This window comes from Lepidochelys kempii, chromosome 1, assembly GCF_965140265.1.
Source record: "Lepidochelys kempii isolate rLepKem1 chromosome 1, rLepKem1.hap2, whole genome shotgun sequence".
Taxonomy (NCBI): domain Eukaryota; kingdom Metazoa; phylum Chordata; order Testudines; family Cheloniidae; genus Lepidochelys; species Lepidochelys kempii.
Window position 1 is genome coordinate 343,213,271 of NC_133256.1, and position 25,018 is coordinate 343,238,288.

A 25,018-nucleotide genomic window follows, 5' to 3' on the forward strand; every position below is an offset into this window, starting at 1 on the left:
CAATAGTGAAAGGCTCATTAGGAAACCCGCTGCACAAACTAATTAGCCTCCCACCCCCTCCCCACTGCCCTCTAGCTAGGAAGAGCTAATCAAGGAAAATCAAAATGTTATCAAAATACATTTACCAGACACCAGGGTATTCCAGTCTGCGGGGCCTGGTAAAATCCCTGCATCGCCTCAGGCAGCCGCAGCCACTCCGATGAATCAACCTGCACCACTGTTTATGACAAAGCAAATGGAGCACTCCTGAAAGGGACCTGAGTGGCACCTGGGGAGGCTGAGATCAAAAAAGGAGCAGGGCAGTGCCAGCTGGCTGACCCTGCCACCTCTACCTGTGTGGACAGCGGGGGCTCCAGGCCTTGTCACTGGCCTTTCTGCTGAGGCCACTGGGTGCAATTCAGGGTGGTTCGTTCAGTGTCCACACCTGTACACCACAGACGGATATGACTTATCAAGAGCCAACCACTGCATCAGAGCCTTTCAGAGGTTAACAGGGGATTGGCTCTCTCTGGACCTAGAACTCATTTCACAAAGGCCTTGAAAGAGCCTCCAAGATGATGACACGTTTTGGGCAGATGAGATCTGATGCCGAGGTGCATTAGATATGCCTCAACCGATGGATTACGACGAAAGTTTAGATAGACGTGATGCAAGATGCTGAATAGCCCAGTATAAATCTACTGAGCCATCTGGGCCCCCTGCTGCGAGCACCTTTATGCAAAGGACAAAACACCCTCCCCTCTTTCAATAACCACCTGAGAAAAAGACGGATTCACTCTGTGTCAAGGCCCATTGTGGGCAGATTACTCCACTCCACCTAGATCTCTGCTAGGATCTGCTGCTTAGAGACTCAGTCTGAGTGCTGGCTCGGACAGTGCATGATCCAAACCAGCCGCAGCTTGGGGACACGGCTCAATGGCTACGCCCCCAGAAGCTGGCAGGTCTGCCACTTTCGAGCAACACATCAGAGAGTTTCCAAACCAAATTCCATGTTTCGAGATTTTCTTCCAACGCTTTTATCCTACGTGACTCCAACCAGTCCAACAACCTTAACTCTGCCCAACAGCCCTTCCGGCTGCACTAGGAAATGTGGCTTAATCTCAGCTACGCGTGTGGGTGGAAGAACAAACAGGGCGAAGGGAACAAGGGGCAGATCTGAACTTCTCCAGAATTTGGGGGTTCAGCTCAGCCCATCTGTGCCAGTCACAAGCTTCAGAGTCAGAGCTGGGTTTGAATCTGAAACCTTCCACCATTCAGCGGAAGTCGGGTTCATCTCTAACAAACGATGTACCTTTGTTCTGACTCCTAAAGCTCTTTGCAGACAGCAAGGCCCCTGTGGGATTGATGCCCGGGGTAGGAAGAGCATAAGAAGCTCTCCATACCCCACACAGGCCCCGACATTTCCTGTCTCCCACGGCAGCACCTGTTAAAGGAGTTCAGAGAGGAAGAGCGTGAGCGAGAACCTCAGCCCAAGGGGGAAAAAGATCCTTTCAGCGGACTAAAAGTCAAGCAAGAGAAAGACTTTTCAAGAGCTTGCGCCTGATCTTATCGCTGCCTCTGTAGGCAGCTTGGGTTACCGGAGACTCTCTTTAGCGACTCAGAAGACTTTGACCAAGAAAGGTAAAGTCAGGGTCGATCAATGAGACTGTGCCTGCTCTGTGGCATCACATTACCTGCCGAGGCAAGACAGCGTTATTTTCTGGTCTGGCCATGAGTCTGTGGGACAAAGAAAAATAAGAAAAAAGCCCCCAGATTAGGCCAGTTGTTTAAGCAAAAATTTCCTTTGTATCAGGACAGTCTGTTAGAAATGAGCCTCGTGAATTCTGGATAGAGAGGCTTCCCCAGACCCCAGGGCGAAAGGGGGCTGACACCGAAGACCAGAGCTAACCCGAAGTGTTCTTCGGGTTCCTATAGACTTGGGTAGGAGGATCTGTCACTTCTCACACCCTCAGAATACGCGGCACGTGATCAGCAGCCACACAGCGCCAGATCCCACACATGGGGGGTTCAGTGTGCTTTGACAGCCCTGACACCCCCTCTGTGCCTACAGAAAGGGTTCAGTGCTGACAGAGGCTTCCCCTATGCTGATTCCTATGCTGGTTCTGGCAGGATAGACGCCCTCTCAGCCAGGACTCGCCATCCCTGAAACTCTCGTTTCCCCATGGTGGTAGCTAATCGCTAGCCAGGCCCAGCCTTCTCAGCTGGAGGACAGCTGGGAGTGCAGCCTGAGGCAGCCAGGGTGACAGGCCCTCATTTGGAGGGCACTGCTGGGCAGGGCTCAGCTCAGGAGGCTGGTTGGTACGACAGTGCCCCTTGCAGCAGCAAGTGAAAAAGCCGTGATTTGTTTCCCACTAATAAGAGAAAACTTTCGCCCTCCCCCCACCTCATGCTCTGGTTCAGTGACCCTACCGTGACCTTGCAGTTGGCCTTGGCTCACCAGCTGCCTTCTGTCCTAGGCACTTGGTCTCTCTGTGCCAGCTATTAACTTTTCAGCCTGGTTACCACCCCTCCCTCAGCCTCCCTGGAGACCTGAGCAGAAGCCGAGCCCCACATTTTCAATTTACACCATCTAAATGATTCATCACAGCCTAACAAGGCCTAAATACAGCCCCGGAGGGGAGCTGAGCCACTGAAAGCCGGGGAATGAGATGAGAGCGAGAGATACAGCACTGCAAAGCTCCAGTGACCCCTCTCTTCCTCGCCATGTAGAAGCCAATCAATGTCCCTCCCTACCCCCGCCTCACGCTCCCGCCCCCCCCCCCCCCGTCTCTCTCTCTCTCCCTCTCCCAATAGAGTCAGATTTCCCCCTGTAAGATTAGGATGGGAGAGTCACAGAACTCAATTCCTGGGCACCAGCACGTTGCCCCTTGGGCAGAGAATTCAGGATCGCAATGCAAAGTCGGATCCCAAAGCAGCCACCAGACACCGTCCCAGCCCCCAGCCCTCCGGGCTAAAGCATTCGCTAGCGTTCACCGGCCGGAGACTCAGAGCTTCCAGGGAACTGATGGATGGGGCCGTGGGGTAACCTTACAAGCAGTGCGTACTGACACCTCCACTGAGGACCTCAGTCACTGATGCTCAGATCCAACAGTGAGAAGCAGTCTAGAAATAAACAGCCAGCTACGCGCACCCGACAGGCCACCCTTCTCTGCTAGGTGAGCACTTTACGACACGCCCCAGGCACAACCCTGCACTGCCGTTCATTAAAGATGATTGATACTGGAGAGGAAGGATGCCTGGCAGTCTGGAGCTGTGAGTTCCATTCTTACTCTTTCAGCGAGGGCATGGACAAGTCACGGCCCTGCTCCGTGCCTCAGTTTCCCCACCTGTAAAACAGGGACCACTTTACCTCAAAGGAGGCTGGACTCCTTCCTGCTTATGAAGCGTTTGAGACCCTTGGCTGAAAGGGGACAGAGGGTGATGTATTAACACTAGTGATGGGCAGTGGTTCTGACAGGTTTTCCTGGAGATCTTGCATGGAGGCGTTGATTATACATCAAGTCTAGGAAAGGTTGATTAATGAACTTTACAGCATTCCAAGATCCAGTGCCAATAAGGACCCAAACACCCAGGTGCTGCTACCCTAGGCAGGTGGACAACTTAACTCTGCAGAACAGGAGCTGGAAGTTGTGTGAGAACAGGGATATCTGGCACTGCCTGCTGCTTGCCTGGCTGGAAATGCCCTGGACTCACGTGATTTGGCCCTTCTGCTTCCAAGCCCAGCTTGAGGGGCAGAGGCAGGCAAATAAAATAAAATAAATACAGAGATCACAGAGAAGACAAAGAATTACCGGCACCTTTTCAGCCCCCCAAGTGCCTAGTTCACTCCAGGTTTGGTTTAAGGGTGAAGTGTCCTTTGCCATGCTGGGTGGTTCTAACTGGAGCCAAACTTGCTCACCCAGCCCCACCAGATCAGACGTATTACAGGAGCTCTGGAGTTTGGAGAGTGGACCCGGGACACAATGGGGTGGGGTAGGGAGGGAACAGGACAACAAGGCAAGGTGAAGTGGTCACAGCACTGTTGTCTTTTCTTAGGGAGTCTGGGGGAAACGAGGGGGGACTCAGGTTCGAGGCACACAGCAGCTTCCCCCAAGGACAGGAGAGGCCATGGGGAGCATTGGCGCGGAGCTCACGCCTGGGAAGCAGGATGAAGGAAAGGAATTTAGAGGGAGGATTTACATGTTTTCCTTTTTGAGCCCTCATGGCCCTACCGTAAGGCATGTAAATAAAGGGCCACCCCATTTACAGAGGAGGAAGCAGAGGTTAAGAAACAAGCTCCCAGGTCACACAGAGTGTCTGTCCTAAAGTTGGGAACAGAACCCAGGAATCCTGCTGTGCTGGCCGGTGTATTAACTACAAGGCCATCCTTCCTCCTTAAAGGAGGAGAAGGAGGGTGTTGGGGGGCAAGGTTTGCACATGGGATTCCTAGTCTATTGAATCCAGTTCTCTCTTCCCTACTATACGCTGGCTAGCATTTTCTTTAGCTCCCTGGCACCAAGTTGCTCTGCAATCTGCAGTTGTCTCTGCCCCTTTTCTCTCTCCGGGGATTTATTGCTAGGTGCATTGATTGCTTGATCCCTGCCACTGACCCTGGGTGGCTGCAGCAATAGGCTGAGATGAAATATCTGGTATTTCTGTGGTTCAATCAGCGGCTAATGTTGTGGTGTGATGGTTTCTTCTACGCATCTGGAATCCCGATCACTGAGCCAGTTGGGTAGCGACACCTACTTCTCCAGGCCAGACCAGGCCAGATTTACATGCTTCCTCAAATAGAAGAAATGAGCTGGCTGATGTCAGGCACACCTGGGTCTGTGCTCTAACTTCACCCACCTTTCAGGGACTCCACCTTCACCTCGCAGATAAATGAACGGGATTTAGCTAGGCAATGGAAATACCCTCCCTGCCTTATCTGCATCTCCATCCCCAAGCCTGACGTCCAATGATTGTCTGAAAAATGTCTGAGCTGCTTTTTAATGCTAGACCCTGGGCAGGGCACCCCCATTCCCGCTCGGTACAGAGGCGGCAGCCTTTGGTTCTTGGTTTGGAGAGGCGGGGATATGTGACATATTAATGATGTTTGTACCACAGCTCAGGCACCTTGGTGATGCAGCACAGTGTGCTTCATACATCACGATCACCATCATCAAACTAATGCACTGCACTGGGCGAGCGTACCTGTGTCCCCACCCGCCCGGGGCTGATCCACACAGGATAACAGCCTACTACTGCTCTCTGCTAAAAGAATGAGTCCTTCAGCTCCAGTAGTAGAGGCTCAGGCTTTAGACCTAGAGGTGCTGGGTTCACTCCTCCACCTGTGGGGTTCTCAGCAGTGATGGGTGACTGAGTCACCCCGAAGTGTTCTTCGGGTTCCTATAGACTTGGGTAGGAGGATCTGTCACTTCTCACACCCTCAGAATACGCGGCACGTGATCAGCAGCCACACAGCGCCAGATCCCACACATGGGGGGTTCAGTGTGCTTTGACAGCCCTGACACCCCCTCTGTGCCTACAGAAAGGGTTCAGTGCTGGCAGAGGCTTCCCCTATGCTGATTCCCGCAACATGCCTCAACCTGAACCCAGAGGAACCATCTCCAGAGCTGGACACGGAGTTCATGGCTGCTCTGCAGAGATCCCCACCGAAGAGACCAATCGGCGCACGCAAGGAGGCTGTTTGTTGGGATGTGAACACTTGCCTGCTAGGAAATGAACCGAGCGCCACCGATTCATTTCATACAAGCCACCGAGCACCAATCAGACACTAACAGCATTTAGTCACTATGGGGACATGCTGGATGGAACTGATGACTTAGAGGTGAGAGGCCCCCTAGCTCATTACCAGCCCCACATGCCAGACAATCCCTCTGTCCCGTGAGGGTCATTTGACATAAAGCACTGTGATTCCAGTGAAAGATGCTACATAAACAAATCAATAATGGCAATCCACCCAAGTCCTTGATACAGAAGAGGTGAGCTCCTTCATTGGCTAGCTTACCGGTAGCAAAAAGCACTATGCTTCGATATCACGGTGATGGGCCCGGGAGAAGAAGAGCAGAGGGAGAATACACCAAATCTGGCTGTTGAATACAAGTGCTGGCCTCACATTCTCAGACCAAGAGGGACTAGCAGGGCCCCAGATGCAGCTTGCTCGGTATAGCTGGGGTAACGTTTACAAACCCCGACTCAGGCCAGGTGTGCTCAGGATCTTCCGAAGGCGGGGCCTGACTCCTCGTTTTGGGCATATCCAGTCAGGCCATGTGGCTCTGATCTGAAATCAAGCAAACCTTGGTGGTTTCACACCTCACGAATTGATGGGGTCAGCTCATGGGGTGCGAACCACCCGTGGGCTGATTTACATGAACCCCCTCAACGCTACCAGCAGCGGGCTCATTTCACTCCACCCTCCAGCGACCCCTGATAGCCACAGGGAGGAGTGGCGCTGCTGGCCTCCAAAGGGCATTTCTATGTCATACTTGTCCTCTGTTGGATGACAGCTTGCCATGACTCTTGAAGGAAAGGGCTGTGAATACAGGGGAGGGAATGGACCCATAAGAATAACTATGCAGTGAGCCTCTTTCCCTACTGAAGACCACTGAGACTCAAGCAAAGCATCAGTAGGCTATTAACAGCACCCTCCCCGCCACCCCCAGCGGCACTCTGCTGGTCTATATATGGCCATGAAGATCAGACATGCTGCCAGGCCATGGGCGCCATTGGCATGTGATGCTATCCCACCATTCACAGCTTGCCCCAGCCTTGAGCTTGACAAGCCTGAGACCCAGCTCGCTCTGGCACTGGAAGAGGGTTTTCTGCAGGTGGGTGTTGAGATTATTGAGAGGAACCTCAGGGTCAAAGGAAAACAATACAAAGTGCTGCAATATCAGCAGGGCCTGAGGCCACCTCAACTGAAGCTCTGCATTCATTCTAGAGACACCTGGCAAGGCTGTATTTCAGAGTAGGCCTCCTTCCCTGCAGCGCCATTTTAGTGAGCAGACTCCCCCCAGGCACTGATACTGGGACCCACATGGGGTGGACATTATCTGCTCAGACTTTGCCCACTGTCCCAGAAGAGCCAGATGGATCTGCTTAAAACTATCAGCACTGAAACAGTTGGCTGACATTTACATCATTGTCACTAGGTTTCAGAGTTAACACCTCGCTGAGGTGAGATGGGGCAGTTCCCCTTTACACATTACCTTTGAATTTTCCCCCATGTGCCTATGAAATCCTGAGGTCCTGATTCTCCTCTCAAGCAGGAGTAAATCACTTGAAATCAACAGCGGCCAAAGCAATGTAAGCAGTGGAGAGTCAGACCCTACAGTGCATTTGAGACTTGTGTCTAAGTCCAGCCCCAGATTTGGTCCTGCTGCCCTATCCGTTGGAGAAGGGAATGGATTTGTCCCCCAGAAAGAAACTGTAAGAGCAAATGGGCCTGATTCAAAACACAGTGGAGTGAACAGGAGCCTTTCCATTGATTTCAATGGACTCTGGATCAGGGTCTTGCTGAGCCCCTCCTTATCCACTCACATGTGCACTCAGAAGGGAGAAACCCAGACTGCCTTGTCTCTGTGATTATTTTCTTTACCATTCTAAATGAAAGGAAGATGGCTGCTTCAGCAAGGACACTCTCTCTCAGTCTTCGAGGCCTCAACTGAGCTGCTCAGGTCACATTTTGAGCGATGTCTTGTGCCCCGCCAGGGAAAGACCTGTCCATTTGCAGCTTTGCTGCGTGCCCCGGTAGAGAGTGAGAAAAGCGCATTGGGGCAAGGGAGGCAGGGCTGGACGGAGGGAAATGCCATCGGACCGTACTTACGTGTTGTGGAGCACACACCAGCCACAGTGGGGGTCCCCGGAGCCCAGGCAATTGCTGCAGGTCTTGTACTGCCCGCACGATTCCACGGGCACTCTGGTCAGCTGCGGGAGGAAGGGAGAGAACATTTCAGTCTTGCTACACTGCTCCCAGTTTCTTTCTGGAGTGCAGGGTGTGACGCCATTCACGCTCCTTGCTGCAGCGATCTTCTCCTGGAGCCAAGCCTCTAAGAAGGGAACCTGTGCAGAGCTCCCCAGGCCAGCCACACAGGGAATGCTGCAGTGTGGACTCTGAATACAGCTGTTTGTAACACACGTTGGTCCGAATTCTAACCTGGCATAACCCTATTACAATCAATGGCGTTACACCAGGAGATTCAGCCCCATACCTCCCTCTCCCCTGCTCACACACACACACAACACTGAAACAAACACCCACATGCAGGCTAACGTCCTCCCCTCCCCACACATACTGCTGTATGGCTTCAGTTACACGATTCTGTTTGGACAGGCCTGGGCTCAGCACAGCAGACAGCCTGTTTGCAAAGCACGGCTCTAGAACACATTGCTAAATTGCTAATTCATCAGATCAACGCACCTTCGGCTTATGCCCTAGATGGCAACTGCAGGGTCTGAATTGGTAACACAGGCTCTGAAAGTAGCTCTCTAGCTACCTCTCTCTGGGACTTATATGGCCCCCCTTTACCACAGCATCTGATCCTCACAACACCCCTGAGAGCTAGCGCAGTCCCACTATCCCCATTTTAGTGATGGGAACTAAAGCACAGAGAGGCTAAGTGCCTTGACCAAGGACACACAGGAAATCTGGGGTGGAGCAGGGATGGGAACCCAAGTCCTAGGATAACAGCCTACAACCACTTGGCCATCCTTCCATTCTAAGAGCTCTCTCCTGTTCTCCTGTCTCCAGGCCTCTCTGCCACACTTACTCCATGGTGAATATTTTCTTGGCCAATAAATTGCACACCAGGTATCACCCACAAGCCCATCTCTTCCTCTGGAAACTCCAGCTATTTTATTTTCCACGTGCATCCATGTGCAGCTATCATTCCTCTAGCCCTCAGCCCCCTGGACTTCACCTCCAACACCACCTTAACTTAGGGCAGCCGAAGGAATTTCAAAACCTCCTATAATTTTCAACCATTCCCAGTGGTTGTTTATACACCGCATTTCGCTCCAGTTGGGCTTTCTGTTTACACACAGTTTCACTTCCTGGTTTTCCTATCCTAGCCCAATGCTGTTGCCAGCTGACACATTGGTACAGTGTCTCTTTGTCCCCCTCTAGTGGCGAGACAACATAAAGAGGGCTACGACTTTATCCATGCCTCCAAGGTGCCAGCTGGGCTCCTGTTACTCAGTGTGCAGAGGTGCTAATCTCCAGAGAAGGCTACAGGATATAAGCAGTGAGAGAGCTGGAACTACTGGCACTGCGTTCTGAAAGAGACAGTTGCGAGCCTGGCTGCAGAGAAGAGTTTTTAACCCATCCCACAGCAAGTAAGCATCTTTGCATATTCCTCACTCTCTTTCTTTCTTTTTAATTAAAACACTTCATAGAGTCATAGAGTTTAAGGCTAGAAAGGACCTCTCAGATCATTTAGTCTGACCTCCTGTATAACAGGCCACAGATTTCCATTTTATTAGGCTTTCTTTTTTTAACCAAAATCTACATTTTGTGCCCAGTGACCTGAGAGTGTCTTTCCCACTGACTGAGCTCCAGAGTGGATCCATAATACACAGTCAATCGCCTGTGCCTTCATACCAGCCCATGATGGCAGGGCAAGTTTATTCCTTCGGATAAATACAGTATGGTATTACCCTGATGAAACACCACTCAGAACCGCCAACAATAAACTGTTGAACAGCTGCTAGTGACAGAGAACAAGAGAATACATCTGGTTCTTGTGGACAATTTTTTAAAAGGATACAGCATGCAGGTGGGTTTGAACTGTGAAGTGTCAGACTAAGATTCATTCTGATGGTATCTTTGCATGAAACAAGAACAGGTTGTTGTTTTTTTTTTAACATCACAAGCAAAATCCTAGGGTTACACAACATCTGTGAAAATCCTTTGTTTTGTTTGGAACCTGTTTTTTTACCTGTAAACCATCACAGTCTGTGGGGAAAGGTTTCAAATCCATATTTCATAGGTCTGGCGGGACTTTCCCCAGAAATCCTCAGATGGACCCATGGCATATTTTATTCATCCATTTTACCATTGCCTGTGGTAAATCTCCCAAAGAAACTAGCTGCTGCAGCTGGGCACTTTTACATAACTATGGGCAAACGTCAAAAGCTCAAAGAAACCTCTAGAAGATTGGGCCTACAAAAGTGGCCATGGAAATGTCATGAGTACAGACCAACGGGGTAGAGGAAATAGGGGAAATAATGCAGGGGAAACAGGATACAAACTTTTTCACACCTTCAAAAAGTTTTGGTGGAAGGTTCAAGAGGTTATGGGCATGCTATGGGGGGGATGGGGTGGAGAGTCCATAGATTTATAGAGTTTATGGTCATAAGAGACCATTAGATCATCTAGGCTGACCTCCTGTATATAGAATTTCACTCAGATACTCCAGTATTGAGCCCAATAACTTGTTGGACTTGGGGATAATTTACACTTCAAAGGTTTTGCCAATACAGCTCTACCAGCAGAGCCCCCTAATGGAGATGCATCTTATTCTGTAAAAGGAGTTCTTTTGCCAGGATAGTTAAACCACCTCCCTGAATGACATAACCTGTACTGGTATAGCTGCACCTACATGGAGTGGTTTGCCGGTACCGCTACGTCAGTCAGGACGTGTGTTTTTTTCACACCCACGACCAACATAGATGTGCCAACCAAACTTGGTATGGTAGACCTGTCCTTACACCTATCTCTCAGAAAGGCATCCAGTTTTGATTTGAAGACATCAAGAGAGGAAAACTCTATGACTTCCCTTGGTAGTGTGTTCCTCTGGTTAATCACCCTCTGTTAAAAACTGGGCTGGGTTGGTTCTTCCTTTATCAGGTCTGGTTGGACCATCCCTAGATCTTAACCCAGTAAAATACTTGCAAAAGTAGGTCATAATTCAGTGGTTAAAGACTGTAAATCTGTCCTTCCCAAATGCAAAAGCAACTTATTATGTATTTGACCTTCATCCACCTTGAAGGATAGAAACTTGTAAGTAAAAGTGGGCCTAAGCTATGAAGTTCAGGTCCAGATCCAAACTACGCTGAAGTTAGACAGGGTTCTGATCTGATTTTCCACTTTAATTAGAGACCTCAATTTCCCCAAAGTCTGACAGGGCTCTAGCCCTGTTTGCATCTGTCTGATATAAACAGGTCTGAGCCGTGAAGTTTAGATCAGAATGTGCACTTCTCCGTCATCGGCTGGGGTTCCAGTCTGGTGTTCTGGTCCAGACTCACCTCTAGTTGTGGCTACAGCATTAGAATGAAAGGGGAGCTCTGGGGAAAAGGCAATGCTCCGTCAAGCTAGAAGCAAAAGCCTGACTGTGCTAGTAGCAGGTGTAACTAGCCAGGTCGGGTGGCCTCATTGGCAAATTGTTGCAAAGATGTAACAGAAATTAGCTGCCTATGTAGGTTTTTGTATAGTTGCCCACTACTGTGGTATCTGAGCACCATTCAGCCATCCAATGAGAGCAGTAGCGGGACCTAGGGAGTCTGGTGATATCACATACCTGGCCCTGTACTGCATGCTTCCCATCTGGTGAACTTGAGAGACATGGGTATGTGCTACAGCAACACATTATATTTGTGTTCGTGCCTCCGAGACACACAACTACGCAGTATGAACTCACACCAAACCATGTGCCATGTTCCATGGTGTAGGCCCTAGTGATCGGTGTCCAGTATAACCACTCCTACCATGTCTGCTATTGCTGGTACAGTGGGCCCTGTATGAATTCATCTCAAGCAGCTTTATTGTGAGATTAATTACAATTGTACCATGCTGATAAATGTCTTGAGCTGTAGTGTCAGACCTTCTAATTAATAAAGGGAGAGACTACAAAAAACAGAGGAGTGGTGACTGAAAGGAAAGCCACCAAGGGGTCATCAGCTTAAGAGAAGGGAACATTGAGCAAATAAGCAACATCAGAGCTCATATTTTACCCTGGAACATAATCTGTAATTAATTCAGCTCATCTCTGTGAGTCTAAAGTTTCGAGAGCTGTCCATGCCCTCTAGGAGCAATCAGCCTTTGACGGTGCCCCAAAGATGTATGAAAAAGAAAAGTCCACACAACCCTGTACTCACGTCTTCTCCTCACATTCCTGACAGAGGCATTCAATCGAGTCATTTTCTGAAGGCTAAAACTATCTCTGAAACCAGATTTTTATTCCCACCAGGAGCAGCAGAAGCGCCTTAAAAGTGGGGGGCCACCAGTGCCCAAACCATGGCCCTTCCCCCCAAGCCCCTGCCCTCACACCACCCATTCATGACCAGGCCCTGCCCTTGCACGACCTCTTCTCCCCAAGCTCCCCCCGTTCCCCACACTCCCGCCTTTGTACCACCCATTCCCACCCGTACAGCCAGTAAAAAGGTGGAGGGCTATCCCCTTTTTAGAGTGATGGTGCCATGGCCCGTGCCCCGCCCCCCCACTCCAGCACCCTTGATTCCCACTCCACCCCTTTGACAAACTGAAGCCATTCCAGATGACACTTCTTAGGAGTGATCTTCTACCAAGGTGCAATTTTGATGAGTGTCTGGGGCACACCTAACGAAGGGTGGGGAGAGCTGAGATTCCAAACATTGAGGCACCTCTGGTGTGGAACAGCATGAGCTGGGATATTATTTATATTACTATTATGCCTAGAGGCCTAACCAATATCAGGCCCCATTGTGCTCGTCAGCAGGTACACTTAGTAAGAGGCTGTCCTGGCCTCAAAGAGCTTGCAATCAACATAGACAAGACAGATAAAGGACATATTGCTATCCCCATCTGACATATGGGAAACAGAGGCTAAAACTGAGTGATTTGCCCAGGGTCACACAAGGAGTCAGTGGCAGAGCCAGGAGCTGAACCTAAATCTTCCATGTCCTAACTGAGCGCATAGGTGCTGACTTCCTCTCTACTTGGGCCTGAGGGGGGGGGGGGCGGGGGAGGCAGGTGCTCAACACACACCACCCTCCTCCTCAGGCTTGCCCCAACTCCACCCCTCCCTCCAAGCCTCCAACCCTTCCCTGCTTCTTCCCACCCCTGCTCTGCCCCTGGCCCTTCCCCCACTCCACCCCTTCCCAAAGCCCCACCTCCACCTTGCCTCTTCCTGCCACCGCTCTGCCCCCGGCCCCAACCCCACTCCACCCCTTCCCCCAAGACCCCACCCCACCTCTTTCCATGCCCGCTCTTCCCCTGCCCCACCTCTTCCCACCCCTACCCCCAAGCATGCCCCTTCCCCGTTCCTCCTCCTCCCTCCCAGTGCCTCCTCCACGCCACTGAACAGCTGTTCCACGGCGTACAGGAGGCACTGGGAGGGAGGGGGAGGAGTTGATCGGTGGGGTGCTGGGGGCAGGGAGCTTGGCTGCTGGTGGAAGCTAAGCACTCACTAATATTTTTCCATGGGTGCTCGGCGCCTATGACTGAGTGTCCTAACCACTTCCTCACAAATCAACTGCAAACCTGAATTCCAATCCTTACATTAACCGTAAGTAGGATCAGCTCCCTCCAAAAACCACATCTTTCATCTTTTTCTAGTATAACGGAGTTACATGGTGTCATTTAAAACAAAATGATTGAGGTTTTGGATTTGGTTGACAGTAACCAGCTAATCCTGTTAGTAATTTGGCTCTCCATTCTGCCATTATACAAGGCTCCTGGTATGTGCTCAGCTCTCGTTTTCTGGCTTCCATATTTGACTTTTTTATAATTTCAGTACATACACATTCCTTTTTGCAAAGCTGCTGCCATTCCGGTCAAAATGTGAATTATTGCTCCATCTCTGCTGTTATAATTGGCTGTTAATACAGCAGCTGGATTTATTCATTCTGATAGACTAAGTCAATTTAAATGTACAGAAAGGCATCTTAAGTACCCAATTTCCTTCCCAATAGTGAAAAGATACATTTCCAAAACACTGAACGTGACTCTGTCAAGCTGTGTGGGTTCTGTGAATGCTGCTCCTATCTTTCAAGGCTCAGCTGGCCCCCCAAAAGCTGCAGCAAGATTAAGAGAGGCTGATTTCGTTTCAAAGCCCTGAATAGAGCATTCACGCTAATGCTGTTTGTTGAATAGGCTGAGACAAAAACCACCCAAGAACCAGGTTTTGTGCTCCCTTCACAAAGCTTCTGAGGATGTGGTTAATGCAAGGGACTCTGGGAGAGATGGGATGCCAATCCGGCTTGGGCCATTGACCCTGTGACCTCAGGCAAGTCTCTGCAACTCCTGTGCGTAATCCCTGCTGGAAGGTGTGTGAAAATCAGGAACCCAACTGAAAACCAAACCCTGGGCCTGATCCATCTCTACCGTATACCGGTGTGAATCAGGAGTAAATTTTGATTTATACAATTGTAAAACCAGTTTGAGAAAAGACACTCCGGCTGGGCTAGATATGGATCGTGGGTTCCATTCCAGCCCGCATCATTGAGACAGCTCATGCAAATGACATCTCACCTACACTGGGGTGTGAGAATGGCACTGCAAACTGCACGCAGCTGTCCTTTCCCAACACAGCCAATGCGAACGCCACCCTCCTCTCCCAGCACAGCCAATGCTAACACCACCCTCCTTTCCCAGCACTGCCAATGCGAACGCCACCCTCCTCTCCCAGCACAGCCAATGCTAACACCACCCTCCTCTCCCAGCACAGCCAATGCGAACGCCACCCTCCTCTCCCGGCACAGCCAATGCGAACGCCACCCTCCTCTCCCAGCACAGCCAATGCGAACGCCACCCTCCTCTCCCAGCACAGCCAATGCGAACGCCACCCTCCTCTCCCAGCACAGCCAATGCGAACACCACCCTCCTTTCTCAACACAGCCAATGCGAACGCCACCCTCCTCTCCCAGCACAGCCAATGCGAACGCCACCCTCCTCTCCCAGCACAGCCAATGCGAACACCACCCTCCTTTCTCAACACAGCCAATGCGAACGCCACCCTCCTCTCCCGGCACAGCCAATGCGAACGCCACCCTCCTCTCCCAGCACAGCCAATGCGAATGCCACTCCAAACTATTCCTTCTCAGTGTAAAGCTCCCGCACAGAATAAATCTATTCTCCTATGCTCAGAACGTTGAAAACTGGAGGCTTTAATTAAGGTGAGTTAATTGGAAGCAGCAGTCGCTGCCAAGGACATATGACACAATAATTAAGCTTGGGGTCAATACGGCTGCTGCGTGGCTCTGGCGAGGTAAATTACCTGTTCAAGTCACACATTCATTTCTGCCTATCTCCGTCTCCAGTATCTGTCCCTCCCTCCTTTGTTATCTCCAACTCTCCTCCCTATCTGTGAGAGTGGGTTCTCCTCTGTGCGGCCCGTGACACTCCCAGCAATAGACAGAGGGAGATCATACGGGGAAAATAGAAAGGTGAAGGAAAAAGCCTACTGGGTTCTCTACACTAAGCCAGAGAATTCACAAGGGAAAAACAAAACCCACCCCACTAGCTCAGGCCTCTGGAGGGAGGGTTCAGAGAAGCTTCCCCCAGGACCAGCAACAATCCTGGCCTCTCCCCCTTAACTTTCCTGCAAGCACCCAACTTTGGTCAACTTGCAATTCATGCCCGTCCCTGAGCTCCACTCCTGATCCACGCACCTCAGCTCCCTCCAAATCCCCAGCCTGGTTACTGATGAATCTGGCCTCACGTGGTGCCACAAATTAAGTGTTTCAAATAATTGCAGGCTGCAACTCGTAAAACAAATGAGATTTGGTGAGATGTTTGCACTCAAAAGCCTTCAAAATGGAGAGCCTAGTGTCACAATTAAAGGAGAGAAAGCCCAATCTTAATGAGCGCCGGTTCCTGTGCGGTTACTGAGGCGTGCATGCCGAGTGAGGGATAGATCGTTAGCTAGGCTCTATAAAGACTATATATAGATTTAATTGGGCCCAGCTATGGAATGTATGTCAAAGCGCTGGGTTTTTTGAAGTCCAGCACCACTTGAGGGCTAATGTCAAAGGCGTGAAAAGCTAAATCATCCAGGGAAAGTCTGAGTGTTACTGCTAATGATGATGGCTACAATGTTCCGCCCTCTCCCCAGGTCACCTTGTTCCACCATCTCCTCAAGAGGAGTTCCATCCCCTCCCTCAGTTATCTGGTCCATCTTCTTGCCAGTGCATCCACACCTTCCCTCTCCTCACATTAACACACCTCTCCCATCCCCACCTTCTCCCCAGCCTGTCTGTAATTGTTTGGGGTTTGCAGGAAGCAGCTGACGTGGGAGCTGATGGCGTACGTAGATGTTGGTCTGGTACACAGAGCAAACGGCTGAGGAACAGGAAGGAACCCTGATTGAAAGGTGAGCTGATTTTGGGGGAAACAATCAGAATAATTTCAGCAACATTAGATAGTTCCTTCCCATGAGCCTCAGCACTTCCTGGTTGTGGGTGGAAGCAGAACTGTTCAGATGCCCCTAGAAAAGCTGTCCTTACAGCACTTCCCTATGACACTGCAGGAACAAGGACTCTCAAGAACCAGCTTGTTCCCCTCCAGTGCGTGGGAGACTCAGTAGGACAGATGCAAACCTTTGGATTTCCCTATGAACCGAACATCTGAAACGTCTGAGTTCACCCATCACTAGCCCAAACATGTCCAGGCCTCCTTCAGTATGTGACTATAATCCACTCAGTTGAACAACTTCTTCCTCAGCCTTGGAATTCAACGCACTTTACAAAGGTGGGCAAGCATCATTAGCCCCATTTTACAGGTAGGAAAACTGAGGCTCAGAGACACAAAGAGACGTAACCAAGGCCACACAGCGAGCCAGTGGCACAGTCTGAATTAGAACACGGGTCTCCTGTCTGGTAAGCTCCTGCCTAAAGTGGGCCATCGCTAAACGCAGGGTGCTGTTTCCTATCCCAGTTTCTTGGAGGAAATACATTTCCCTGCGTGGAAAGGGACAGTAATACTTCCCCTGCTGTGACATGGCAGACCAGGTGCCAGCTCATGCCAGGGTCCCCATGTCTCAACTGACTACTAACGAACACGTAGCTGGGATCAGCCTGGCTCACCTGTGTGCTTGTCTTGTTAAAATAGGTATTAGAATTATAAGACTGTGTTTAGTATTTGGACGTCATTGAATGCTTGTAAACTGCTGCATGCTTTAATCTCACATGAAACCTCTGTATCTCACATGTAAGGCAGTACTTGAGCATTTGTACTGAGGGGCTTGTCTGTGCCACTGTAGTGTTTTAGCGAAGATATTACTGCACCTACTAGAGAGTTTCTCTGGTCAGCGCAGTTAATCCAGCTCCCCGAGAGGCAGTAGCTATGTGGATTGGAGAAGGTCTCCCATCGACATAGCACTGTCTACATGGGGGCTTAGGTGTGGATTTTTCACACCCCTGAGCGACATATTATACTGATATAAGTCTGTAGTGTAGACCTGGTCTAAGTCCCCGTGAGTGTGTAAATCACCAGAAAGAAGAGAGACATTAACTAGTGTGACGTGCTGGTCTCCAACAGAAGTATGGTATGGTATGTCCAGCCCAAAAGGGAAGGTCCTTCGACACCAGGCGGGCTATTGTGGGACATTAAAGAGGACAAAAGACTGTTGTTCTTCTATCCCTCCCATGAAGATGAGTCATGCAAGTGAATTCCTCCTATCAATTGAGACCACAGCTCAGAGCACATGGGAGGAGGGGATAAAAACCCTTAACAAGAAGAAACTGTATCTGTGTGCCGCTTGGACTCTGGGGTGCAAGGTTTCTAGGCATAAGCATGGGATCCCCAGCTGATGAGTTTAGTCCTGAAGGACATAGAGACCTTGCTTATTATAGAAGCTCCTACTACCTTTCGAAACTTAAGATAGTAACTCATGTGTGTATCTATGTTTACCTGCTTTAACCTTATAAATAACTCTCATTTCCTTTTCCTATTAATAAATCTGTAGATAGTTTATCATAGGATTGGCTAATAGACTTGTTTTTAGTGTGAAATCTAATGTGCAATTGACCTCGGGTAAGTGACTAGTCCTTTGGGACTGGAAGTAACTAGACTATTGCTGTGATTCTTGGTGTAAGGGATCATCTATCACAAAGCTAGGCTCAGCTGGGTGGCAAGACAGACTGGAGAACCCAAGGGGACTGTCTGTAACTCCATGGTTAGGCTGTTATAGTGCATGAGGAGTCTACAGGTGATCATTGGTTGGTGAAATCTAAGTATAAAACTCACAGCCAATTTGGGGTCTGTGCCCTGATTCTTAGGAGTCTGCCCTGAGATTGGAACTCACTGCAAGGCAGCTTGACACCCCTCCAACCACTCAGTCTCTCTCCCTTCATCTGTCGACTCTGTTCTCCACTGCGAGTAGTTTTCCATGCAGTGCCCTCCACTCTCCGCTGACACTCTCTGAGCAGCTTTCATTGGTCTTCCCCAAACACATCTACGATAGCATCAACAGAGATACTATAAGGTCAGACCAGCTTATCTACAAACTAGAGGCCTAAGATCTAAGACCTGAGAAGCTGAAGAGCAATAAGATGCATTCACTGTTCATCTGGGCTATGGCTAACAAACTCCAGCCAATAAAAGAGTGAGAGAGAGAGACTTTATTCATGACTATCTGAATACCTGTTCATCCATGGAGCTGTAGCCACCTCCATAGTGTTAACAGGTGTCTGAGTCTAGAGCTAACAAGCAGCCATGAGAGGAAAGATAGCAGCCTGGGCTTTCAAATACTTGTTACAATTTGTAAAATGAGGGAAAACCAGCAAGTGTCATTACTGCTAGAGGAAGCTCACGAAGGCTCAGCTATTTACTCAGAAGCTGGGTCAATCATTAGCGCTACCCAGCTGTGGTCATTTTCAGGCATCTGTGCAATTGTTTCTTTGGCTGATGTTCAGCTGGGTTCTGACACCCCAAAGTTTCAGGTTGGAATGAACCAAAAAGCTCCAAGAAAAGCTCAGTTGGAAACGGCAGCGTTTTTCACAGGTTCAAGTTTCACACGTCTCCGATCAGAGCCGGGCCTGAGATGAAAAATTCAGATCCTGACACTGAAACCTCCCTCCCAGCCCCTCGAAGTGTATTTCCGTTGATGGATCAGAAGGCTAGGTCAGGGCTGTAGGTTCTGTACATTCTCCAAGAGCTTTCTTAGCTAATTGTATCACCATAAAAGGAAAGTTCTAGGGTGTTCAAGTTCAGGGATTTCATAGATTCACAGAGTTTAAGGTCAGAAGGAACCATTAGATCATCTAGTTTGACATCCTGCATGTCACAGGTTATTACATTTCACTCCACCGCCCTGAATTGAGCCCAATAGCTTGTCTTTGACTAAAATATAACTTGTGATTGGCTAAAGCATTTCGTCTGGAAAGGCACCCAGTCTGGATTTGAAGACATCAAGAGATGGCAAATCCCTCACTTCAGTTGATAGCTTGTTCCAATGGTTAATCATCCAAACTCTTAAAATTTGTGCCTTTTTCTCATCTGAATTTGTCTGGCTTCAGCTTTCAGCCACTGGATCTTGTTATGCCTTTCTCAGCTAGATTAGAAAGCCTTCTGATAATTTGATTTTCTCCTCAGGAAGGTGCTCATACACTCTAATCAAGTCACCTCTCAGTCTACTTTCTGATAAGCTAAACAGGTTGAGTTATTTAAATCTCTCACTATGAGGAATTTTCTGTTCTCAAATCATTTTTGTAGCTCTTCTCTGCACCCTTTCTAATTTTTCAACATCCTTTTGAAAATGTGGATACCAGAACTGTACACAGTACTCCAGTATCGGTCTAACCAACCTATGAACAGAGGGAAAGTCACCTCGCTACTCCTACTGCCCTGTTTATAGATCAAAGGATTGCACTAACCCTATTTGCCACAGCATTGCATTGGAAGCCCATGTGATACCTAAATCCTTTTCAGAGGCACTGCCTTCTAGGTCACACTCACCTATTCTGTAGGTGTGGCCTGCATTATTTGCCACTCTGATATTTTTGTGTCATCTGCAAATTTTATCAGCAGTGATTTTGTATTTACTTCCAGATAACCAACGAAAAAGTTGAATAGTGTTGGGCCTACTACTAATCCCTGCGGAAACCCGACAGTAGCAGTCCCATTAACAACCATTTTCTGATATGTCAGTTAGCCCATTCTTAATCCGTTTAACGTGTGCTTGATATTGTATAGTGATTTTTTTTAATCAGCATGTCATGCAGCACTAAGACAACACAACTATGCAGTTACCTTTATCAATCAAACTTGTAACCTACTCTAAGAACTAAATCAGGCTTGTTTGAAAAGACCTACTGTCCATAAAACCACGCTGACTGATTGGTTCAGTTTGACCCAATTTAGAGGTTTGCACCAGAAGCAAGATCTCGGTATGGCTCCCCCATCAGAGTTCAGGTTTGATCCATTCCCTGCGGTTTTGTTCAGGACCATCTCTCTCCCCACCGTTAAAGGTGATCTCTACTGGGAGCTTCTCTTTCCTTTGGGTTTCTATCTTCTTGGACTGAGGTGATTTCTGACCACTAACTAGACCAAGGACTTGAGACTCCAGCTCCCACCAATGGCTTAAGGCACATGCACACATGGAACCCAGAGCACTTGTGGGGAATGGATGGCTTAGGAACTGGTAATGAGGCAGTAGATCGCTGATTCAATCCAAGGACTTGATTACCCTCTGATGGCTCTTTGGAAGACTACGTGAAATGGGGGTCTTGATTCAATTCTGAATTGTCAGGCACCCACATCACAAAATCCACCACTAGGCAGGCCCCTTGCCCAACAGAAAAGACTGAACAGGCAGAGAGACTAATGGTGCCTGATGGCTGTAGGGAAAACACATCAAGTGGACCACATCTGAGGCACAGTTCCCCAGAGACAGAGATGCCAAAGTACACAAAGACCCTACAGAGCTTTTGCTGATACTATCCAGGTGGTCTCCAGGATGGTATCTTGAAAGCGAGTGGGATCAGCACACTGAGATATGTCAAAGGAGCTCTCCACATGGAAGATCAAAGTAATTCTAACACCGTGGCTCTTATTACACGTAGCTCTTTAAAGGAATGACTTACAAAAGCCCACAGTGCAATCTGAGTTGGACTCAGGGATTTGCTAAGATGCATTTCACTTGCTTTTCCAGTGAACACCAAGCCTTGTTAACACAAAGCTTTGTACCCCAGGCCATAAAGAAAGAGGAGGTCTATTTGGCATCAAGCTACCATGGAAAGAAATACTGCAAGACTAAAAGGGCTTGGCTTGATACACCTTCTGAAATGTTAGCGCTGTCCTATCTGTCTGTAAGTATCCAAGAATGGGGTCTTTGGTTTCAGTGAGTCTAGAAGCCAGAGCTGTGGGGAGCCTAGGTCTCTGATGCACCCTTGTTGTCCAAGGTAGACAGATGAAGCAGCACCTCACAAATCCGGGAAGGTCAGTCCCCATGGGAAATCCTATTGCAATGCCCAAGGCGTGCTGTCGCCTGATTGGCTCACACCCACTACTTAAGGCAGGAAGTGACTGAAGTGGACTGTCCAAGCAACTGGGCAGACTCTCTGTTGCTGCTGCATTGGACCCCGCTCTTGCCTGTGTCCTACAATCTGTATCCAACCCCTGTTCACAGTTCCCGCTCCAATTCTATTGTTCCTGGTTCCTGCCTTGGTCCTGCCCTTGCCGTCTGTTCCTGCCCTGCACCTGATCCATGCCTGATCCTTGCCTCGTTTCTGGCTTCTGCCCCTCCACTCCGTTCCTGAACTTTGGCTACCAGTCCTGGCTCAGACCACTAAGTCTGACTGCCTATGCCCAGTTCCTAATACCGTCATGTAGCAGGGCAGGACTCTGAGTTCAAAGGGCTTGTCTCTCATTCTGCTCTCCTAACTCCCATCACTACCAAATTCCATGGGTACCAATTGTTTGGCTTTAATTTCAGGATGCCAGAGCATCCCCTCTCATCGACTCAGAGCACTGATGGATGGGCAGGGCAGCCCCGCCCCTCTGATCAGCTAGAGTGACTAGGTATGAGTTCCCCTGCAGGGCCAGCCCACACACAAAACAATATCCTCCCTTTCCAGTGACACTTAACAGGGCAGGAGACTGCTGACCCCGGCAAGCCATTTTATCAACATGCTAGCTGATTCCCATTTCAAGAGCTCAAAGCTGGGGTGCAGAAACTGGGGGACCTTAGGAGAAACACCAATGACCTCGCCACCTCTCCACATCACCACATCCTTTGTCCCGCTAACACAAGTGCACACTTTGTCAGAACTGCAACAGTACTGGTACTATTCATGATACATCTCAAAGCACTTTACAAAGGGGGGAGTAGCATCATCCTGGGGGAAACTGAGGCACAGAGCAGTCAAGTGGCTTGCTCAAGGTTAAAGAGCGAGGCTAAGGCCTCGTCTACACACAAATTTGCATCAGTTTAATTTAACCGATTCATTTAAGCCAGCAAACACCCCTACATGGGCACATTAATTTCTGCTTATGAGTGGTTTAGCTTAAACCTATTGTCCATCAACTTGCACTAAACTGAAATAAGTCTGGTTTTAAACCAGAGTCAGTGTCCACACAGCCTTTTGCACTGGTTTCGTATTACACTGGTTTAAAAATCTCACCTTAAGTTAAACCTCATGTAGATTAGTTCTAAGGCTGAGCCCCAGGTTCAGCCCCAGATGCCCAGTCTGAGGCCTTGGCACTGAACCAGAGCTCCTTCTGCACTGGCCAGCATTGCAACTCCAGGCTGTTGGTAAAGGATGGCCAGGCGAGAAGAGCTGTCCTGGTGTTTGTATTACACACACGCTGCACGTGCTCACACACACACACGTGCCCATGCAGTCAGCTGATAACATTTGGAAGCGCGTGCAGATTTACACAGTGCAGCAGGCAGCTGCAGAGAGCGCTACACATCCTGGATTCCATTTCGCACCAGTGAACTGTAAAATTATAACCACGTCTTTTCCCAGCCTCTTCTCTCTATCTCACACACACAGGCTGCAGTGACGAACAACCGAAGAAGAAGTTTAACGTTAGGCTATGTCTACACTGTCAGAGTTTTTTTGCCGGAAGTTTTTTTGACGATCCAAAAGTGCTAAAAAAAAAAATCATTGTTGCGTGTTCAAACTGTCTTGCTCTGTTGTCATAGTGTGTCCACACTTGGGTCAGTAGCAGTGACAGTGAGAGCAATTATTTCTCCACCTTCTGCCACTAGGTCTTATGGGAAGGCAGAGTAGATCGCAGCTCATCGTGGGTCCAGGGTCACTGTCCCATGATGCATTGCTTTCCGTCCCAGCATTCCATGTGCTTCCCTCATCGGTTTGCAGCATTTTTCAATGTCCCTTGAGTTCTTCCTGCCCCGCCACGGATCCTGTGCTGTCGTCCCATGCTCTGCTAGCTGTCAGTAGCACCTCGCGAATGGCAGTGCAGTTAATCTTGAAGTTCCAAAGTCACCGTCGCTTTTAGGCTCATGAAACAAGCACTGAGTGGTGGGATCACATCGTGATGCACATCTGGGATGACGAGCAGTGGCTACAGAACTTTCGGATGAGGAAAGGCAGTTTCCCAGAACCGTGTGCTGAGCTCACCCCAGCCCTGTGGTGCAGGGACACCCTAATGAGAGCTGCCCTCTCGGTGGAGAAGCTTGTGGCAATCACAGTGTAGAAGCTGGCGACTCACATCCTTAGAGGTTTTTAAGGTCCAGCTTGACAAAGCCCTGGCTGAGATGATTTAGTGGGTGTTGGTCCTTTTTTGAGCAGGGAATTGGACTAGATGACCTCCTGAGGTCTCTTCCAACCCTGATATTCTATGATTCTATGACTCCAGACCGCTACCACTCAGTCGCAAGTCTCTGGTCTATCCATGAACATATCTGCACTCCTCTAGAAAGAGCAGCTCCCCTTCATGTCTGTTATTGCCACCAACAGCAGGCATCAAAAATAACCCTCCAAGGAGAATGAGGCCCGTATGTTTACAGAGCACAGGAGAACAGGAACACATATAAGAACTGGAGATCAGATTCAAATCCCACTGAAGTCAGTGAGTGTCTTTCCTTCGACTGAAGTCAATGGGAGTTAGCTGGGGTCATTGGTATATGTCCTGAGGGATTACAACATTCTTATGGCTTTTTCTTTAGTAAAATAGAAATCAAGTCTTGTGCCCAGCTTCCTTTCTTCAATGGAAGTTTGTATCCTTCACAAAGAATGTATAGATTTTATAAGGAATACATCCCAGGCTTGCATGGAAAATAGGGGACATTTGTAACCCCCATCATTTTTCATCTTTATTCCTTTCCTTAGAGTTGGTCCAGTAATCCATTGTGAATTCAGCTCTTTTTCCCCTTTGGGATTTCTGCAAATGTGTTTACTTGTTCTAGTGGGGGGGAGGGGAAATGTCCCAAAATGAAGAATGGCACAGCAGTCAGGGCACTAGACTTGGATTCAAGCCCCTGCTCTGCCACAGACTTCCTGTGTGACCCTGGACAAGGCAGTCTCCCTGTGCTTCAGTTCCCCAGCTTTAAAATGGAGATTACAGGCCTTCCCTAACTCACAAGGGTGTTGGGAGGTGCCCCAGATGCAATGATCCTGAGGGTCATTTAAGAACTAGAAAGAGATAGAGAGATACGGATGTGATGGATTCTCCATTCGTGGGCTTGATACAGGAATCACTGGGCAAACTTCTGTGACCCGTGTTACGCAGCAGATTAGACTCGATAATAACAATAGTCCCTTCTGTCTTTAACTCTATGAATCTGTAAGTATTTGCCAAGTAGTTCCAATAATAATTTCCATCATGTGATGAGAATCGCTGGGATAGGCATAAACAGACCTTCCGTCCAATTTAAACTTTTATCTTTTTGATGGGTTTCATCTTGGTGAATTTTAAAATAACTTTTCTCTATCAAGATTTAGATTTCAGTAGGTATGCTCTCTGTCCTAGAGGCCAGTTCCAAATTAGAAAGGCTACCCTAATTGCCTTGTTTGCAAGAAGAATAAGAATCTCTGGTTTTAGAGAAGCAGAAGAGAAAGTGGAGATGATAAAATTTACCATAAATCTGAATTTATTTTTATTTTGCTGATGTCAGGATGATTGACTGACCGGCTTCTCGAGCTAGGGTTT

General features: G+C 48.9%; 1 protein-coding gene across 1 annotated transcript in view; it reads right to left on the reverse strand.

The window, feature by feature from the left end:
* PLXNA4 (plexin A4) overlaps positions 1 to 25,018 on the reverse strand; it is a 578,455-nt gene that overhangs the window by 210,095 nt on the left and 343,342 nt on the right. Inside the window, exon 4 of the mRNA XM_073328857.1 lies at positions 7,811 to 7,911. Within this exon, the coding sequence (XP_073184958.1) occupies positions 7,811 to 7,911 (101 nt within the window). The remainder of the gene's footprint in view (positions 1 to 7,810; positions 7,912 to 25,018) is intronic.